Below are 16,401 nucleotides of genomic sequence, written 5' to 3'. Positions count from 1 at the left end.
CCCGCAGCATCCCTGAATCCCGGGTTAGCGGACCGGCTCGGACCGGGTCGTATAGTTCGCGGTTCAGTCCCGCCTGGGATCCACCGGAACAGACCGGAACACCGCAGGAGGAGAAAAGCCTCCTGCATAGCAACAAAACCGGTTCCACGGCATTGTCGGTAGGTGCCTCCCTCGCTGTCAGCTCGGCTTAGCAGCGTCCGGACGGACGGATGAAGCGCTTCTTTATCAGGTTTTAGAGGTTTGAGCTGTTAGAAGCACGTGATGCATCAGCTCAGTCTGGCTGCAGGTACATTTAATGTGCATGCAAATCAGCGGAGATCTCTCACTCTGGCCTCTGCAGGACATTTCATTTCACTGAGACACGGTGGGTGCGTTTCACTTGCAACCTCTCTTTGCATGTTTGATTTGGCTGTGAAATATTAATAATGTGCATGAAGTCTGTGTGTTGTGCTCAAAATTAAACCTTAATTAAAAGCAAGCCTGCGTTCAGTAGCTTACATCTTCCTCTCTTTCTGCACCAGTAGAGATGTGTGAAGGCTGCACATCTACCTCATCAGTAACACCGTGTGATTATCTTCTCTTTCTGTCAGTGGAAGAGTGTTGAGGAGACAGAAAACCCCCAAAACCAAGAAGATACCAGGACTACACACCATCACACCAGGTGCACTGCTGGGACTCCACGGACTTGTACCAGGTCTGCACAACCAGGGCACAGCAGGAAGGTCACTGTGAGGGCACATTCAAATCATCAAGGAGAGAGTTCTGGTTCCAATAGACGGATAGTGTCCATCTACAGACCTTTAGCAAGAAGCTCCACCTGATCTCAAAGGATTAAAGCATAAATGAAATAGCTACATGTGGACAAAAGGCTGTTCGTTGCGTTAAATACAATTTAAATAAGATACCACTGGATTTACAACACTGGAGCTACATTTACTACCTTTTCACTCATAAACTTCAGTTAAACTAAAAGGTACAACAACCAGGACCAGATACCTACTCTTCTTCAAACGGGTTCATTGGGGCAACTGGACTAGTAGAAGTCTGACCCCCAAAGGGATTACAGCTGGGTTTTTGAGAATTGAAAGCCACATTTTGAGGACTACAACCAGATGACTGTGTCTACAAAAAGGCTCCAGAGTCATTAAACTCAAACTCTAACACGCTAGAAGCCAGGTAGCCAGGTAACCAGGTAACCAGGTAACCAGGTAACCAGGTAACCAGGTAGCCAGGTAACCAGGTAACCAGGATAAGAGTCACGGTTTATGGTTTTTGGAAGATGAACCTTATGTAGCAGGGACTCTGTTTAACGCTACTGGACCGGTATTCACCATGTCTTTGAGTAAGACACTCGAGCTGGAGCACTTTGATGAACGCGACAAGGTCCGCCGGGGACGCTCCACCCGCACCAAGAGAGACCACTCCACCGCCAGCGCAGGCGGCGGCGGCGGCGGGTCTGGACCCAGTTCCCGGGGAAGCAGCCTGGTCCCCAGTCCCGCCCACAGCGCCAACTGCAGCTACTACCGGACCCGAACCCTGCAGGCGCTCACCTCTGAGAAACGGGCCAAAAAGGTCCGGTTCTACCGCAACGGAGACCGGTACTTCAAGGGTCTGGTGTACGCCGTGTCCAGCGACCGGTTCCGCTCCTACGATGCGCTGCTGATGGAGCTCACGCGCTCTTTGGCGGATAACTTGCATCTGCCACAAGGGGTGCGGTCGATCTACACCATCGATGGCAGCAAGAAGATCACCAGCATGGACGAGCTGGGGGAAGGTAGGACTCAAGGCTTTCTCTTTACTCTGCCTTCCCTTAAAGTAACACTTCAACATTCTGACTCAACGTACGCTCCCTGGTTAGCAGTCACGTCTTGGTCCGGCCCTTAGGATTGGGATAAAAACCGATGCTGGCTTTCTTTACTGGATTTATATTGGTTATATAAAATCAGACGGTAACCTCCAGGTCTTTAAAGTGCTTCATGTGTTAAAGCTGCATTCTCTCTAGTGTCCACCAGGGGGCGACTCCTCTGGTTGTATAGAAGTCTATGAGAAAATGACTCTAATTCTCTCTTGATTTATTACCTCAGTAAACATTGTAAACATGAGTTTATGGTCTCAATCTCTAGTTTCAAGTCTTCTTCAATACAGCATGATGTTCATTTAGTAAATGATGGTCCATTTAGAGTCAAACAGACCATAAAGCAGGGGATGCTTTAGGGGCGGGGCTACACAGTGATTGACAGGTCTCTACCACGGTGTTGTCCAGTCTGTGCGTTCCAATAGACTACCAGACTATTTAGAATATTACTAAAACATTTACTGTGTCCCGATACGTAGGATGTCAAATGCAGTTTGCCAAAAACACCGCTACACTACATCCGGTCACATTTCGCCAGCGTCCTTTTCTGGCTATTCTGACCCACAATCCTTAGCGCAGCAGATAATCGGGACAACTCGACTCTTATTTATGCAAGAAAACCGTCTCGCAAAACTGAAATTTAAATACATATCGAGGTGTCTTTGTTAAAGTAAAGCTGTTGCCGTTCAAGGTGCCCACTGTCACGTCTGTCTGATGGTTTTTTTAATGACTGAAGAAAACACCAACGTTTCCCGTCTTTGCTGCCTTTAAGTAAAGAACTGCGTTGTCACTCTGCCTGAACCGTCTCTCATAGGATTCAATGGAGTTCTGGTGTACTGTAACATGACATCACAGTCCACCACCCCTGAGTCGAGATCATCCAGACTACTTGTCACTCTCTCCATCGATCGATCGATCTGTCCTCTAAACCTCCTCACTGTCTCCTCTCTGCTCTCTGTCTTTGCAAAGTTATTTATTTCTGCACATCATAAATTCATGATATATATACAGATACGGATACATACTGAAGTCACAATGCAAAGAAAATCGACTTTATATCTACAATACATCTTCCATCCACAGGGATCCCACTTCACTGTCCACTCATCTCATGATATATTCTGGAGATCTTGTCTGACAGCGACTCTGAATGTCAGATATAAACGTTCATTTCTTTATAATGTAACCGCTGTAACGTCCGGTCTGCTCCTCCTCTCTGTCGAACATCACTGAACATCAATATTGATGCGTGACCGGTTGTAATGTCCACTAATGAGTGTGAGAGCCAGGAAGCTGCTCAGCCAGAGACGCACTAAAGGACGATGCATCGCTCTTCAAGAGTTAATAAACTCCAAACAGAACCTGCCAGAGAGAGAAACTACTTATAGATAGTAAAGAATACCATTTATTTTAATATCTCGAGAATGATGCATATCATGATATAGGTCCTTTTATATTTTATATTAATTAAGAACTTTAGTGCAAAATAATCAGACTATCTAAAAAAATGTAGTTAGTATGTTCTTATTATGAGTTTAGACGACGTCATTGTGTATCACGATATATATTTCATCACGATATGATTCCATTGAAAATGATCATGTCGAATTATCGCCCGGCCCTATTTTTATTCATTTCAGATGTTTAATCTTTTTTTTTTAATCTGTCCCATCGGTCCCGTCTGTGCTGGTCTTTAACCACAGTCCATGAGCAGACCTGTCCAGCTGGTTTGAATAGCAATGTTAATGTCAGAGACACACACACACACACACACACACACACACACACACACACACACACACACACACACACACACACACACACACACACACACACACACACACACACACACACACACACACACACACACACACACTACCTGGCAGTGTTTGTGTGAACACGTAATAAAAAAGAGGAAGAGGAAGAGGAAGGTGTGTTTTTGATGGTTACGGAGGCTGACAAGTTAGTGTGAGAAAAAAGAGGAAAGATAGTGAGCTCTGTCTCCAGATTGAAATATATATATATATATATATATATATATATATATATATATATATATATTTATATATATATATATACACATAGCAAGAGAAAGACAGAGGCGATAAAAAGACTAGGAGAGAGAGAGGTGAGCCATTTGTGACCATATAAGGTCAAACAGGAGATTTATATGCTTATTTATTATAGTATTTATGGTCTGTTTGACTCTAAATGGACCATCATTTACTAAATGAACATCATGCTGTATTGAAGAAGACTTGAAACTAGAGATTGAGACCATAAACTCATGTTTACAATGTTTACTGAGGTAATAAATCAAGAGAGAAGTAGAGTCATTTTCTCATAGACTTCTATACAACCAGAGGAGTCGCCCCCTGGTGGACACTAGAGAGAATGCAGCTTTAACACGTGAAGCTTTGGCTTCACTTAAAGAACCGGAGGTTGCCGCCTGTTGAGCCCACCACCATCTCTTGAATATGAAACGAAATGATGTTTTACTTCATACAGTATTTTGTCAGATAAACAGTAGTATAACTGGTTCTTCCCGCTCTCTCTCTCTGCTCAGGCGAGTGCTACGTTTGTGCCTCCAACGAGCCGTACCGAAAGGTCGACTACACTAAGATCTCCGTCCAGAGCTGGAAGCCAGGTGCCGGTGCCGGTGCCGGAGCCGGTGCCGGAGCCGGAGCTGGAGCCGCGAGCTCGAGCTTGAGTCGGCCCTCCACGGTGTCCGCGGGGGTGTCGGCGAGCACCGCCGCCGGCTCCTCCAAAGAACGTCTCGAGGGTCGTGAGGGTCGTGAGGTCCGCGAGGGTCGTGAGGGCCGAGAGGGCCGTGAGAGCAAAGACTTCATCAAGCCCAAGCTGGTGACGGTGATCCGCAGCGGCGTGAAGCCTCGCAAGGCGGTGAGGATCCTGCTGAACAAGAAGACGGCGCACTCCTACAATCAGGTGCTCGCCGACATCACGGAGGCCATCAAGCTGGACTCCGGGGCCGTGAAGAGGCTGTACACGCTGGACGGGAAACAGGTGAGAGGATGTTTTGAGTCTTTGGCGGTTCAGGTTTAAAGTTCTTCACATTGATACGAGGTCAGATGGAGATGCTGTGATAGAAACTTCAGATATTCAGGTGCTTCAGTGGAGAAAGTGTTTGTTTAGACATCAGGTTTTGGTTTCAGTGGATCATTCAACAATCAAACGTTTACCGCACAGACTTCTGCTTTTGTAATTCCTCTTTTCAAAAATGGGTAAAACTGTTGTTCTCATACAAATGAATGAAATTTTATGTTTTTTAAAATTTAAAATTTATGTACAAATTTTATGTTTTTGTTTTAGGGTTAAAAGAAGAGAGATTACAGGAAATGGGGAAGGACAATGCTTTAAGTCTGTAGTTGTTTATAAAACCTGACATCCAGCGATTGGTTGAACGTGGCTCCACCCTCTTGTGTCACCTCTGGTTGCAAAAAACCAAGATGGCGACCGCCAGAAACCAAGATGGCGATTGCCAAAAAGTAATATGGCGACTAAAGGGTTCAAAGCTGTAGTCCACAACACAATGGGGGAATATACAGTATATATATATATATATATATATATATATATATATATATACTGTATATACACAGTATATATGATGATGATGTCAACCGCTCAGCCCTAAACTGAAGTAGAATCAGAGAAAAGAATCATATTACTGCACTTTATTATAAAATTCCTGCTGGTTTGCTGAATATCAGGATTGATTTATGTATAAAAGAGTCGTTAAGCTTTCCTTTTTTAGTCTCCAGGGAGCTCGGTCTCTTTTGAAGCTTAATATTTGGTACTTTTAGTGAAATACAGCGTCTGTTTTAAAGCCCTGGAACTGCAACAGTTCTGATCCTCCTGAAACTCTTTTATGTAACTCATATAGAGTTGAGGATTTAAAACACACACACACACACACACACACACACACACACACACACACACACACACTTTGAAGGTACAGATAAGGCTGTCTGCTGTGACACAATGAGCTGAATAAAGAGTCGGTGTGACTGAATTAAAGTTGTTGCAGCTCAGATTCAAACATCGGCGTCCACCAACAAACACACAACACTCTACACATTTACACATTTACACATCTACACATCTACATTTTGCTCAGTTGTTGCTGCAGCGTCAGCCTTGTGTGCTGCCTTCAAAATAAAAGCATCCATTACATTAGAACTCTTCAGCTTTCTTATTCTTTTACTTTTTAAATGGTTCTTACTGATAAATACTAAGCTCATGTTTTTATGAATTGCTGAAGTGTCACTAAAAAAGAACACAGAATAAGCAGGTGTGATACACCACTAAGTATATAAAGATGTTCAGTGTTCGGCACTAAAACATGAAGATGAAAGACGTCTTTAAATATTTATTATTACTTATTACTTATTTTAGATGAAACCTTGAAGATGAAACCTTGAATCAATAATGTTGATGAGTTATCTGCAGACCTTCACTTAGCTGCATTTCTTGGTTATTTAGATTCTAGTGTTGTTTTAATAAGTTCATATTGAGTTCATATTTTGATGGACAGAACCGGGTGAAAATAAATCTAAAATACCGATTAGTTTACTCTAAATGGAGGCTTTTATTTTGAAGGCAGCGCGTCTTAATGAAGGCTTTTATTCTTTGTCTGCCTCAGACGGCTTTCAGACTCCATCAGTCTGAATGAAACGCTGTGTGTGTGTGTGTGTGTGTGTGTGTGTGTGTGTGTGTGTGTGAGAGAGAAGCAAGGACGGGGTGGCTGGTTACCATGGTGACCACACTGCAGTGTCAATGTGTGTGTGTCTGTGTGTGTCTGTGTCTGTGTGTGTGTGTGTGTGTGTGTGTGTGATGGGGTTTTCCGTCCCGCTGCTGGAAGTGGCTGCACAAACTGAAAGGACGAAGGGAGGACACACACACACACACACACACACACACACACACACACACACACACACACACACACACACACACACACACACTGCAGTTCCTGAGGCGTTGAAGCGATGGGAGACAAAAGGAGGTGTTATCAAGGACTAAAGGAGGTGAAATCAAGGACAAAAGGAGGTGAAATCAAGGACGAAAGGAGGTGAAATCAAGGACGAAAGGAGGTGAAATCAAGGACAAAAGGAGGTGAAATCAAGGACAAAGGAGGTGAAATCAAGGACTAAAGGAGGTGAAATCAAGGACTAAAAGAGTTGAAATCAAGGACAAAAAGGAGGTGAAATCAAGGACAAAAGGAGGTGAAATCAAGGACAAAGGAGGTGAAATCAAGGACTAAAGGAGGTGAAATCAAGGACAAAATGAGGTGAAATCAAGGACAAAGTTCATTTCGCTCATAGTACTAATGTAGTTTTACCTCAGGAGAATTATGAATGCAGGACTTCTACATGTTATAGTGTACTTCTACTGTATTGTACTTTTACTGTAGTAAAGGACCTGAATACTTCTGTGTCTGTCTCTTTAAATCTGGGACGTTTTGATGCACAATTTGTATTTTAATCCTCAAGACATTTCTCAGAGATCAGCTTGTTTCTGTGAGTCCATCTGTCGTCTGTCTAGTCACACTCACACGTGTGTGTACGTCACAGCACTGCTTCCTAAACGTTGATTATTTTGTGTGTGTGTGTGTGTGTGTGTGTGTGTGTGTGTGTAGCTGACCTGTCTGCAGGACTTCTTCGGGGAGGATGACGTGTTCATGGCGTGCGGGCCGGAGAAGTTCCGCTACGCTCAGGACGACTTTGTGCTCACACAGTGCAGCAAGACACCGGCTTTTGTTAGCGGTGAGAGACACACACACACACACACACACACACACACACACACACACACACACACACACACACACACACAAATATATTACTGTCTTTAAATAACTTTAAGCATTAAATCACACCATAAAACTCTGGTAATAAATAACACTTCTCTCTCTCTCTGTCTCTCTAGAATGCAGAGTGAAGGTACCTCGCCCGACCGCCCATCCCAATCCCAAAACTACAACTCCCAAAACCCCTAGCGGCTCCAGCCTGTCCTCTAAGACTCCTCCCAAAGGCCTCTCCAGAACGAGGTCACCCGGTCCAGGTGTGAACCAACAGGAAGTCACTGCTCTACGTGAGCCAGAAACGTTTCTACAGGTGTGATGAGCAGATTGTTTTTGACCAATCAGATGGCTCCTTTCTCTTGTGTGTGTGTGTGTGTGTGTGTGTGCGCGTGTGTAGCCAATGAGGCCTCAGGATCGCAGTCAGCTGGGAAGCCGTCCAGGTCAAGCCCCTCCCCCACCAGCCCCGGGACACGACGCAGCCTCAAGGTCTCATCCATCGATTGATTGATTTTAGCAGTAACGACTAGGTTCTTCAAATATTATGTTACTTTTATAAACATTTTTTATTTTATTAATATTTTTTATTAATATGTTTAACTTTAAGCCGGAGACTCTTTCTGATCAGATTCCTTTCAAAATAAGACTAAATCTTCTCTTGTTTTACTCTGAAGGTCTCTCCTCGTCGTGCTTCCTCCACAGATGTGAACGGAGAGGCTGAGCAGCCGGACGACACCGTGGTTGAAGGTGTGTGTGTGTGTGTGTGTGTGTGTGTGTGTGTGTGTGTTGATCTCAACACAAGAAAAGACTGAAGAGCCCTTAAAACAAACTAAAGATGTCTCCTCCTCCTCCTCTTCTTCTTCTCCTCCTCACAGTGAACGGGAATCGGTCCGTTTCCTCCTCCACCATCAGCGACAAGTACAACGTCGGTAAAGTGATCGGAGACGGGAACTTTGCGGTGGTGAAAGAGTGCGTGGAGAGGTGAGGAGCGTCAGTTAGACCCTTTATTAATGTGCATCAGTGTGTTAACCGCACAGACAACAACGAAAGAAATACCAAAAATAAATACATGTAACTAAAACAATAACAAGCAGCATAAAAATCTCAATAAATAAATAAATAATAATACAAGATAAATGTAAATGTTGTCTTGAACAGATACTATGAGTAACGTTCATGTTGTGTTGGTTTTGGCGCCCCCTGTGGACAGAAGTGATATTGTTTTCTGAGCACCAGAGTCCCTTTAAAAAAGCTAATTTTACTGCGATTATTAAAAGTTTTGATTTAAAAAATATATAAAAAATTGTTATTAAATAATAAGTCAGATCTGTATTGTTTCCAAACTTCAAGTCATGTTTTGGGTTATTTTAAAAACTCAAACGATCCGTCAAGTGACAGAAAATAATTGACACAATTGTTCGTCATCAATCAATAAAAAAAATCAAAACATTTGCTGATTCCAGCTTCTCAAACGTGAGGATTTTCTGTTTCTCTCGGTTTTATATCATCAAGTATTTTGGGTTTTTTTTGGACTGTCGGTCGGACAAAACAAGACATTTGAAGACGTCTCAGTCATTTAATAAATCTTTTCTTTTCATTTTCTGAAATATTAACTAAATGATTATTAAAAAGAGTCATTTAAAGCAGCAGCCAGAGTTACTGAAGTTGTGTCTGCTTGATGGACGGCTGTAGGAGTGTCTGTTGTGTTTTGATTGACAGGTCGACGGGACAGGAGTACGCTCTGAAGATCATCGACAAAGCTCGCTGCTGTGGGAAGGTAACACGGATTATCATCACTCTCCTGCATTATTATAATAACTATAAATGAAAGATGAATCAGATCCACACCTCCAACTTCTACCGAGAGTTAAACCTTCAGCCAATCAGGAAGGAGCAGTTATCCGTCACATCCAATAGAAATGTGCTGTTTTAAACCATGTGGCAGCAACACACACACGTTTAAAATGTTACTTTTCTTACAAATTTAATTAATACAAATTTAAAAAATAAGTACAAATTGTAAAAAATAAATAAATACAATTTAGTGTTGTAAGTGAGCGCTGAGGCCATCATGCCCGTCATGCAGCTTCTAGTGTCGGGTGTCAGTTTGTAGCTTCATGTCACCGGCTTCCTTTGACAATAACAAACAGCAAAAACCTCAACACGACATGAAGTAACAAACCAGCTGAAGAACTGTGGTCATTCTATGTAAGAAGACGGTAAAATGTTCTGCACCTTTATGAGTTATTCCTCTGTGAATGTGTGTTTGTGTGAACAGGAGCACCTGATAGAAAACGAGGTGGCGGTGCTGCGAAGGGTTCGACATCCCAGCATCATCCAGTTAATCGAGGTGGACGAGACGCCCAGTCAGCTGTTCCTGGTCATGGAGCTCGTCAAGGTGCCTCTTCTTCTTCTTCTTCTCTTCTTCCTGTTTGTCTTTGTAACCGAGAACACGAAGACATATTTACGTTACTATTTTCACGCCTTCAGGGCGGCGACCTGTTCGACGCCATCACCTCCTCCACCAAGTACAGCGAGCGAGACTCCAGCGCCATGGTGTTCAACCTGTCCGGAGCCATCAAGTACCTGCACCGCATGAACATCGTCCACCGGGACATCAAACCAGAGAACCTGCTGGTACACACACACACACACACACACACACAACTATTACAACCTTTACTTTGGACATACGAGTGTGTATTCTGAAGTGTTGTGCTTGTGTGTGCTGCAGGTGTGCGAGTACCCAGACGGCACCAAGTCGCTGAAGTTGGGCGACTTTGGTTTGGCGACGGTGGTGGAGGGGCCGCTGTACACCGTCTGTGGCACGCCGACGTACGTCGCTCCGGAGATCATCGGCGAGACCGGGTGAGGAAATCAGTTTCTGGGTGCTAGCTAAGCTAAGCTAAGAAGGTGAACAGACACTTTAATAAGAAACGGTGTGTGTTTGTGTGTGTGTGTAGCTACGGTCTGAAGGTGGACATCTGGGCAGCTGGAGTGATCACCTACATCCTGCTGTGTGGATTCCCTCCATTTAGAAGGTCAGCGTGTACAAGGTTTGGGTCATCAACAACGTCAAAGTGTCATTTTTGGTCCAGTTCATTCATAAAAGTTCGCTCTTCTTCCGCTCCTCAGTGAGAATAATGTCCAGGAGGAGTTGTTCGATCAGATCCTCAGAGGGAAGCTGGAGTTTCCGTCTCCGGACTGGGACACCATCAGCCTCCCAGCCAAGGTAAAGAGAGTTTAAAGGGCCAGTGTGTAGGATCTGACTCCATCTAGTGGTGAGGTCACAGAATGCAACCAACTGAAACTTCTACGACACAAAAACGTAAATATCCCCCTCTAGAGCCAGCGTTTGGTTTGTCTATTCTATTCTTTTAATGATGTGTTTTTTTATCCATATGAAGCTGTTGGTTCGTCTGGTTAACTTTAGTTGAATACTTTTTGTGTACTAAGTGAGTTGTTATCACCGAATCTAGTCAGATTGTTTTCCTCTCTTATTTAAATTATGATTTTGTTGATAAACCATGTTTATTTAGAATAAAACACAATATATTGTCTGTGTGTAATAATAATTAAACCAAAACACTTGTTGTTTTTAAGTTTCTATGATTGACTGCGGCATAAAAAAATCGAAACACCATTTATGTGAAATTGCCACCAGGTGTAGAATATGAATTCAAACCGTTTACTGCCGGCTGTTAACAGTCACGTGACCTGATCCTCAGATGCTGATTAGTCAGATGCTGCAGGTGAACGTGGACACTCGATTCACCGCCGAGGAGGTCCTGTCCCACCCCTGGGTGACGGTAAGAGCACAACAGCAACATTTTCAAAGCTTGCACATTCAAGTAACTCATAACAAAGTAAAAACAAGCATATTGAATTATAACTTAACAGTGAAAAAAGTAATCTGAGTACTCTCATGTTAACTTTGTTCAGGATGAGGCTCCGGTAGACTCCACCACTGTGAGCAGCACTGAAGAACCGACCGGTGGAGACGCACTGGACCCAGAGCAGGAATCCCCAAAACTGGAAACCAAACAAGTTCCTTCCCCTCTGGTTTAAATCACATCAATCTTCCATCAACTGGAAACCAAACGCAACGCAGATGTTTCTTTTTTTTTATCAACTGGAAACCCCAAAAAGGCTTCCCCCCCCATCTCTGGTCTAGAGCCGTCCAGGAAACCAGATAAGTTCCCTCAAATCTGGTCCGGATCTTGTCCTGTTTTTTCATCACCATCAGTTAAGAACACGTCCTGTTTGATCTTTTGGAAACCAAATGAGTTTCACCTCCTGGAAGCCAAACCACCATCTGGTCGAGTGAAGGACCTGTTTACACCTACTGGAAACCAGATGAGTTCTCTTAAACCTGAACCAGAACAAACTCCCCGTTTCTTCTACTGGAAACCAAACATGTTCCCTCATTCTTGGTCTACAACAGATCCCCGTTCATCCACTGTTCCCTCTAAACTCCCTCCTTCAGCTCTGGTCTAGAATTGGTCCCGTTTCATCTCATGGAAACCAAACAAATACCCTGCCCCCCCCCCCCCCCCTAGCTCTGGTCTAGAATATGTCCAATCTACTTGTTTCCCTTTGCCTGGACACAAAACCAGAAAAGGTCTTCTTTCATCTACCGGACACTGAACAAGTTCCCTCACCTCTAGCCTCGGACTTGTTCCCTCTCCATCCACTAAAGACCAAACAAGTTCTGGTTCAAATCTGGTCTAGAATCAGTCCTCTTTTAATCCACTGTAAATCTAACATGTTCCCCAAAATCTGGTCTAGAATCAGTCTTTTTGGAAATCAAACAAGTTCCCTGAACATCTAGAACTCGTCCTGTTCTTTCACTTAAAATCAAATAAGCTTCCTCAGCTCTTTATAGAATAAATCCCTTTTAACAACTGGAAACCAAATAAGTTCCCACACTCTTGTCTGAAACATTGTCCTTTGCATGTACTGGAAAATAAACAAGTTCCTTAATCTTGGTCCAGAACACGTCCCGTTTCACCTTCTGGAAACCAGAAGTCTAGAATCAATCTAGAATTGCTTTGTTGCTTCAACTTGACACCAAATGAGTTCCCCTCTCCTCGGTCTGGAGACTGAACAGGATTCTTCACCTCTAGCCTAGGACACTTAGCGATTGCTATACTGAAAACAAATTAAAGTTCTCCATTGCCATTTCCAATCTATCTCCTGGAAACTGTCGGTCTAGACCAGCGTTCTATCTACTGAAGACTTTCACAAGCCCCGCCTCTGCTGCTGTACTGGAAAGTATTTACATCTTCTTTGATGAGCTCCATCAAGAGATGGGGTCCCATTTTACTGTTGGCAAGACCCTACTGAAGTCGCCTCACTGCTACTTGAAGGACACGCACTATATCGACACTGGGAGACCATGAAAGTGATATTGGACACATGAGTGTTTCATCACCCGGTGTCTCTTGGGACTGGACCCATTTCCTGAGAATGGCCCTTAACAAAGGCCTCGAACCACTTCCACAGGGAGCAACTGATTCCATTATTTTCTCAGTAGCCCATGCCGCCTGGCGACCAGGATGTCTTCCACTTATTCTGGGAAACGTGCCGTTTATCCTGCCTTTACCCTCCAGCTCTCCTTTGCGCTGACCTGAAGGACGTTTCTCATTTCTTCTACTTGGCGCCCACCAACCCCGAGGAGATATTTGAGTACTGTGCCTGTTTACGCTGCTGATGAATTACCCCTTAATATCCTAAATCTCAGCCCTTTCCTTCCATAGGATCCACTCTTCAGACCCCCCCCAGCACTCCTCGTCATTGGCTGTATAGACGGCCGAGGCTCATTGTTTTGTGGTTTTTACAGATTTCCGCAAAAAACCTATTGATTGATTGCCTTCTTGTCAAGATTTGGGTGAGAAGACGTCAACCATTCCCATGCCGGTACATAAAGCGTGGAGGCAGTTCAAAATATCTGCCTCTAAAGCTCACTAATAAACCCATTTCTGTAGAAAAGACACATTGTGTTCTTGTTCACCAATAAATTGTTAAAGATGTAACTCCTCATAAAACCACAAAATGTTGTTTTTACAGCCCGATTTCCACTTGGATTTTGGTCGTATTGATTTTTCCAAAGCCAAATTTTGAGCCAAACACAAATAACCCTTAAAATAATGAGCCTCGTCTACGTGGACTCAGTGTTCTTCACTGAAGGACTATCACCATCCCCCATCTACCGTCCTTCACCTTTTCTCCAGCCTTCGTACTGTAACTCAGATTTACTGAGTGACTTCTAAGCCTCACAATTTAAAAAGGGGCGTGTTTCAGTCCAAACTCCGCCTCTCCTCCCGCCTGCAGATACCGGAGGATAAAGTACGTTGTACATACTGTAAATATCACTCTGTCTGTTGGTGTCTGTCTGTGTGAGTCAGTTGTGAAGTAGGGAAACAGTAGCAGTTCTGAACAAAAATAAATACAATGAAAAGAAACAATCTCATCATAGACATGATGTGTCAGCATCCCCCCAAAAAAACCTTGTTTTTCTCCCAAAAGAGACAATTAAAAATATATACAGTGGTGGAATGTCACTGAAGTACTTTTACTACAGCACTACTTCAGTATCAGTACTTTACTTGAGGCTCATTTCATTACACTTATTATAAATTTGCAAATTTTGTACTTTTTAAAAATCTAACTACAAACGCCATATACAGTTTGAGAATGAATGTTCAACTATCAAATATGAATCAGTGATTGTTGAAGTAAATTTTTCATGCAAAAAAAAAGCCAAATATTTTGACTTCAGCCTCTCTAATGATGATTTGCTGCCTTTTTGTCCTAAAGACTTTAAACATTTGGATGATTGCGACATCATTTCCTCACTTTTATCTTACGATAATCATAAGTTGCAGCCTAATATACAACAGTTAACTGTACTCCTGCTTTAAACATGAATACATGAGTAATAATAGATAATATACACTATATATACTCACAGGGGACACTTTTGCATTGTTTACGTTTTAGTTTTTATACTTTAAGTACAATTTCCTGATTATACTTGCATATTTTTACGAAAGTAACATTTTCAATGCTGTACAACTACTTGTAAAGGAGTATTTCTACAGCGTGTTATTGGTACTTTTACTTCAGTAAAGGATCTGAATACTTCCTCCACCACTGACAATGTGTTTTAGCCCCTTATTCAAATATAATAACAAGGTTTCTGAGGGACGTTGACGAACTGATGAAGGAGTTCTTCACCTTAAAGTCGAGCTGCTGGTAGATCCGGTAGCACCAGAAGGACAGCGACGGATCTCTTTCCTTATATGGTCATGTGTCTGTTGAGCGGTGACGTTAGCGGGTCATCCATCAATCATGTCGCTCCATCCACACATCCATCACGTCGTCTGTTGATGTTTGTGGTTATCAGAGGACGAAGGACAGATGTGTGTGTGTGTGTGTGTGTAAATACGTGTGTTTGATTTCCACAGTGTGACGTTTAAACCTAAAAGAGATCATGTGGACAGTATGCGGTTCAGTATGAGTGTTCAGTGCGTCTGCATCAAAGGAAGAGTAAACGTGAAATGTTGAGTGAATAAATCGTTGACCTGATGACCTCACCTTTCCATGGCCTTGACCTTTAGGCCGGAGTCGCCGATTAAGAGTTTGGCGAGGATGGGAGCGGAAGATTCAGCATCACGCTCACCGGAGTTATGTCAGTGGAAAACATTCAAACGAGAGCTTTTTAAAAGGCTGGATCCATCAAGCTTTGTTGATGTCACATATTTAGCTCGGTGTGATTATTTTCGATGTATTGCCGACAGTATCGATGTTAGAAAGTTGCTGAAAGTGTCATTCCTCACGGCTGAAGAACTCTTCTGATCGGCGGCTCGGCCTTCGACCTCCTATGCCTGCTATGAACCCAGTCGTCTTAATTCCTTTTTCTCTTTGCTTTATACCGAAAGGAGCCTTCTGTTGGTGTTAGCGGTGCAGCCACGCCCGGGTCAACGAGCAGCCAAAATCTTTAGTGTTACCTTTGACTGTCACCTGACGCTAACTCACGGTTTGCTACAAGAAGAACCAGATCGTACGTACTGTTTGTTTTACCACATTTTATCAACTTCATGTTGTTTTTGGTTCATTTCTTGCAAAACCTCGGTTGGCTGTGTCGCTGTAAGTCAACCTGAACACTTCTGTGGTCGCCGTTTGTTACTGCAGTGACAAGAAACTGTTTGGTTTCTTTTCTTGCATGCAGCGGTGTTCAAATATCGGAGAAATGACAAAATCAAACTGATTTCAATCAAACTGTCGAGTCAGAAACTCGATTGAACCGATCAGTCAAACACTGAATGAGTTTGCAGTTTTATCCCGACGGCACGTATCTCAACTTTAACTGACTTTTTCAATGTGTTTTGAAATCTTGTTGCATAATTGTGACTTTTCGTCTCCGTTTCCTGTTTCGTGCTGCATTCACTTCCCAGATAAATGACGGCATATTGGCTTCATACCGTGCAGGTTCATCTGACCCGCCTCTCTCTCTCTCATATAAACTCACTATATTAACTTAATGTTTTGTTCAGGACCAACTTAAAATGAGCTCAAAATAGCTTCAAAAACTCCCTCAAACCGTGACTTCATTGGGACTTGAATGCAGCTTTGATTGACAGGTGGGCGGAGTTAATACATCAGAGATCAGACCCGGGGTGGCTGTAGTTATTAGGCCCTTTGTGTGTTTCTATCAAAT

The 16,401-nt window shown here is 43.2% G+C and overlaps 1 protein-coding gene across 1 annotated transcript; it reads left to right on the top strand.

The window, feature by feature from the left end:
• Nucleotides 1–1,332: 1,332 nt before the first annotated feature.
• LOC306715022 (serine/threonine-protein kinase DCLK2-like) lies at nt 1,333–11,747 on the top strand (the record flags this gene model as incomplete). Its single annotated transcript, XM_079185240.1, has 15 exons — nt 1,333–1,774; nt 4,422–4,879; nt 7,518–7,644; nt 7,808–7,942; nt 8,080–8,168; nt 8,354–8,426; nt 8,555–8,660; nt 9,399–9,456; nt 9,958–10,077; nt 10,170–10,316; nt 10,414–10,547; nt 10,643–10,720; nt 10,815–10,911; nt 11,408–11,488; nt 11,622–11,747. The coding sequence occupies 15 exons, from the start codon at nt 1,333–1,335 to the stop codon at nt 11,745–11,747; spliced, it is 2,271 nt and encodes a 756-aa protein (XP_079041366.1).
• Between the last annotated feature and the right edge of the window lie 4,654 nt (nt 11,748–16,401).

Source organism: Pholis gunnellus (assembly GCF_910591455.1).
Source record: "Pholis gunnellus genome assembly, chromosome: 23".
NCBI lineage: Eukaryota > Metazoa > Chordata > Actinopteri > Perciformes > Pholidae > Pholis > Pholis gunnellus.
This window is presented reverse-complemented; position numbering and strand designations above follow the sequence as displayed.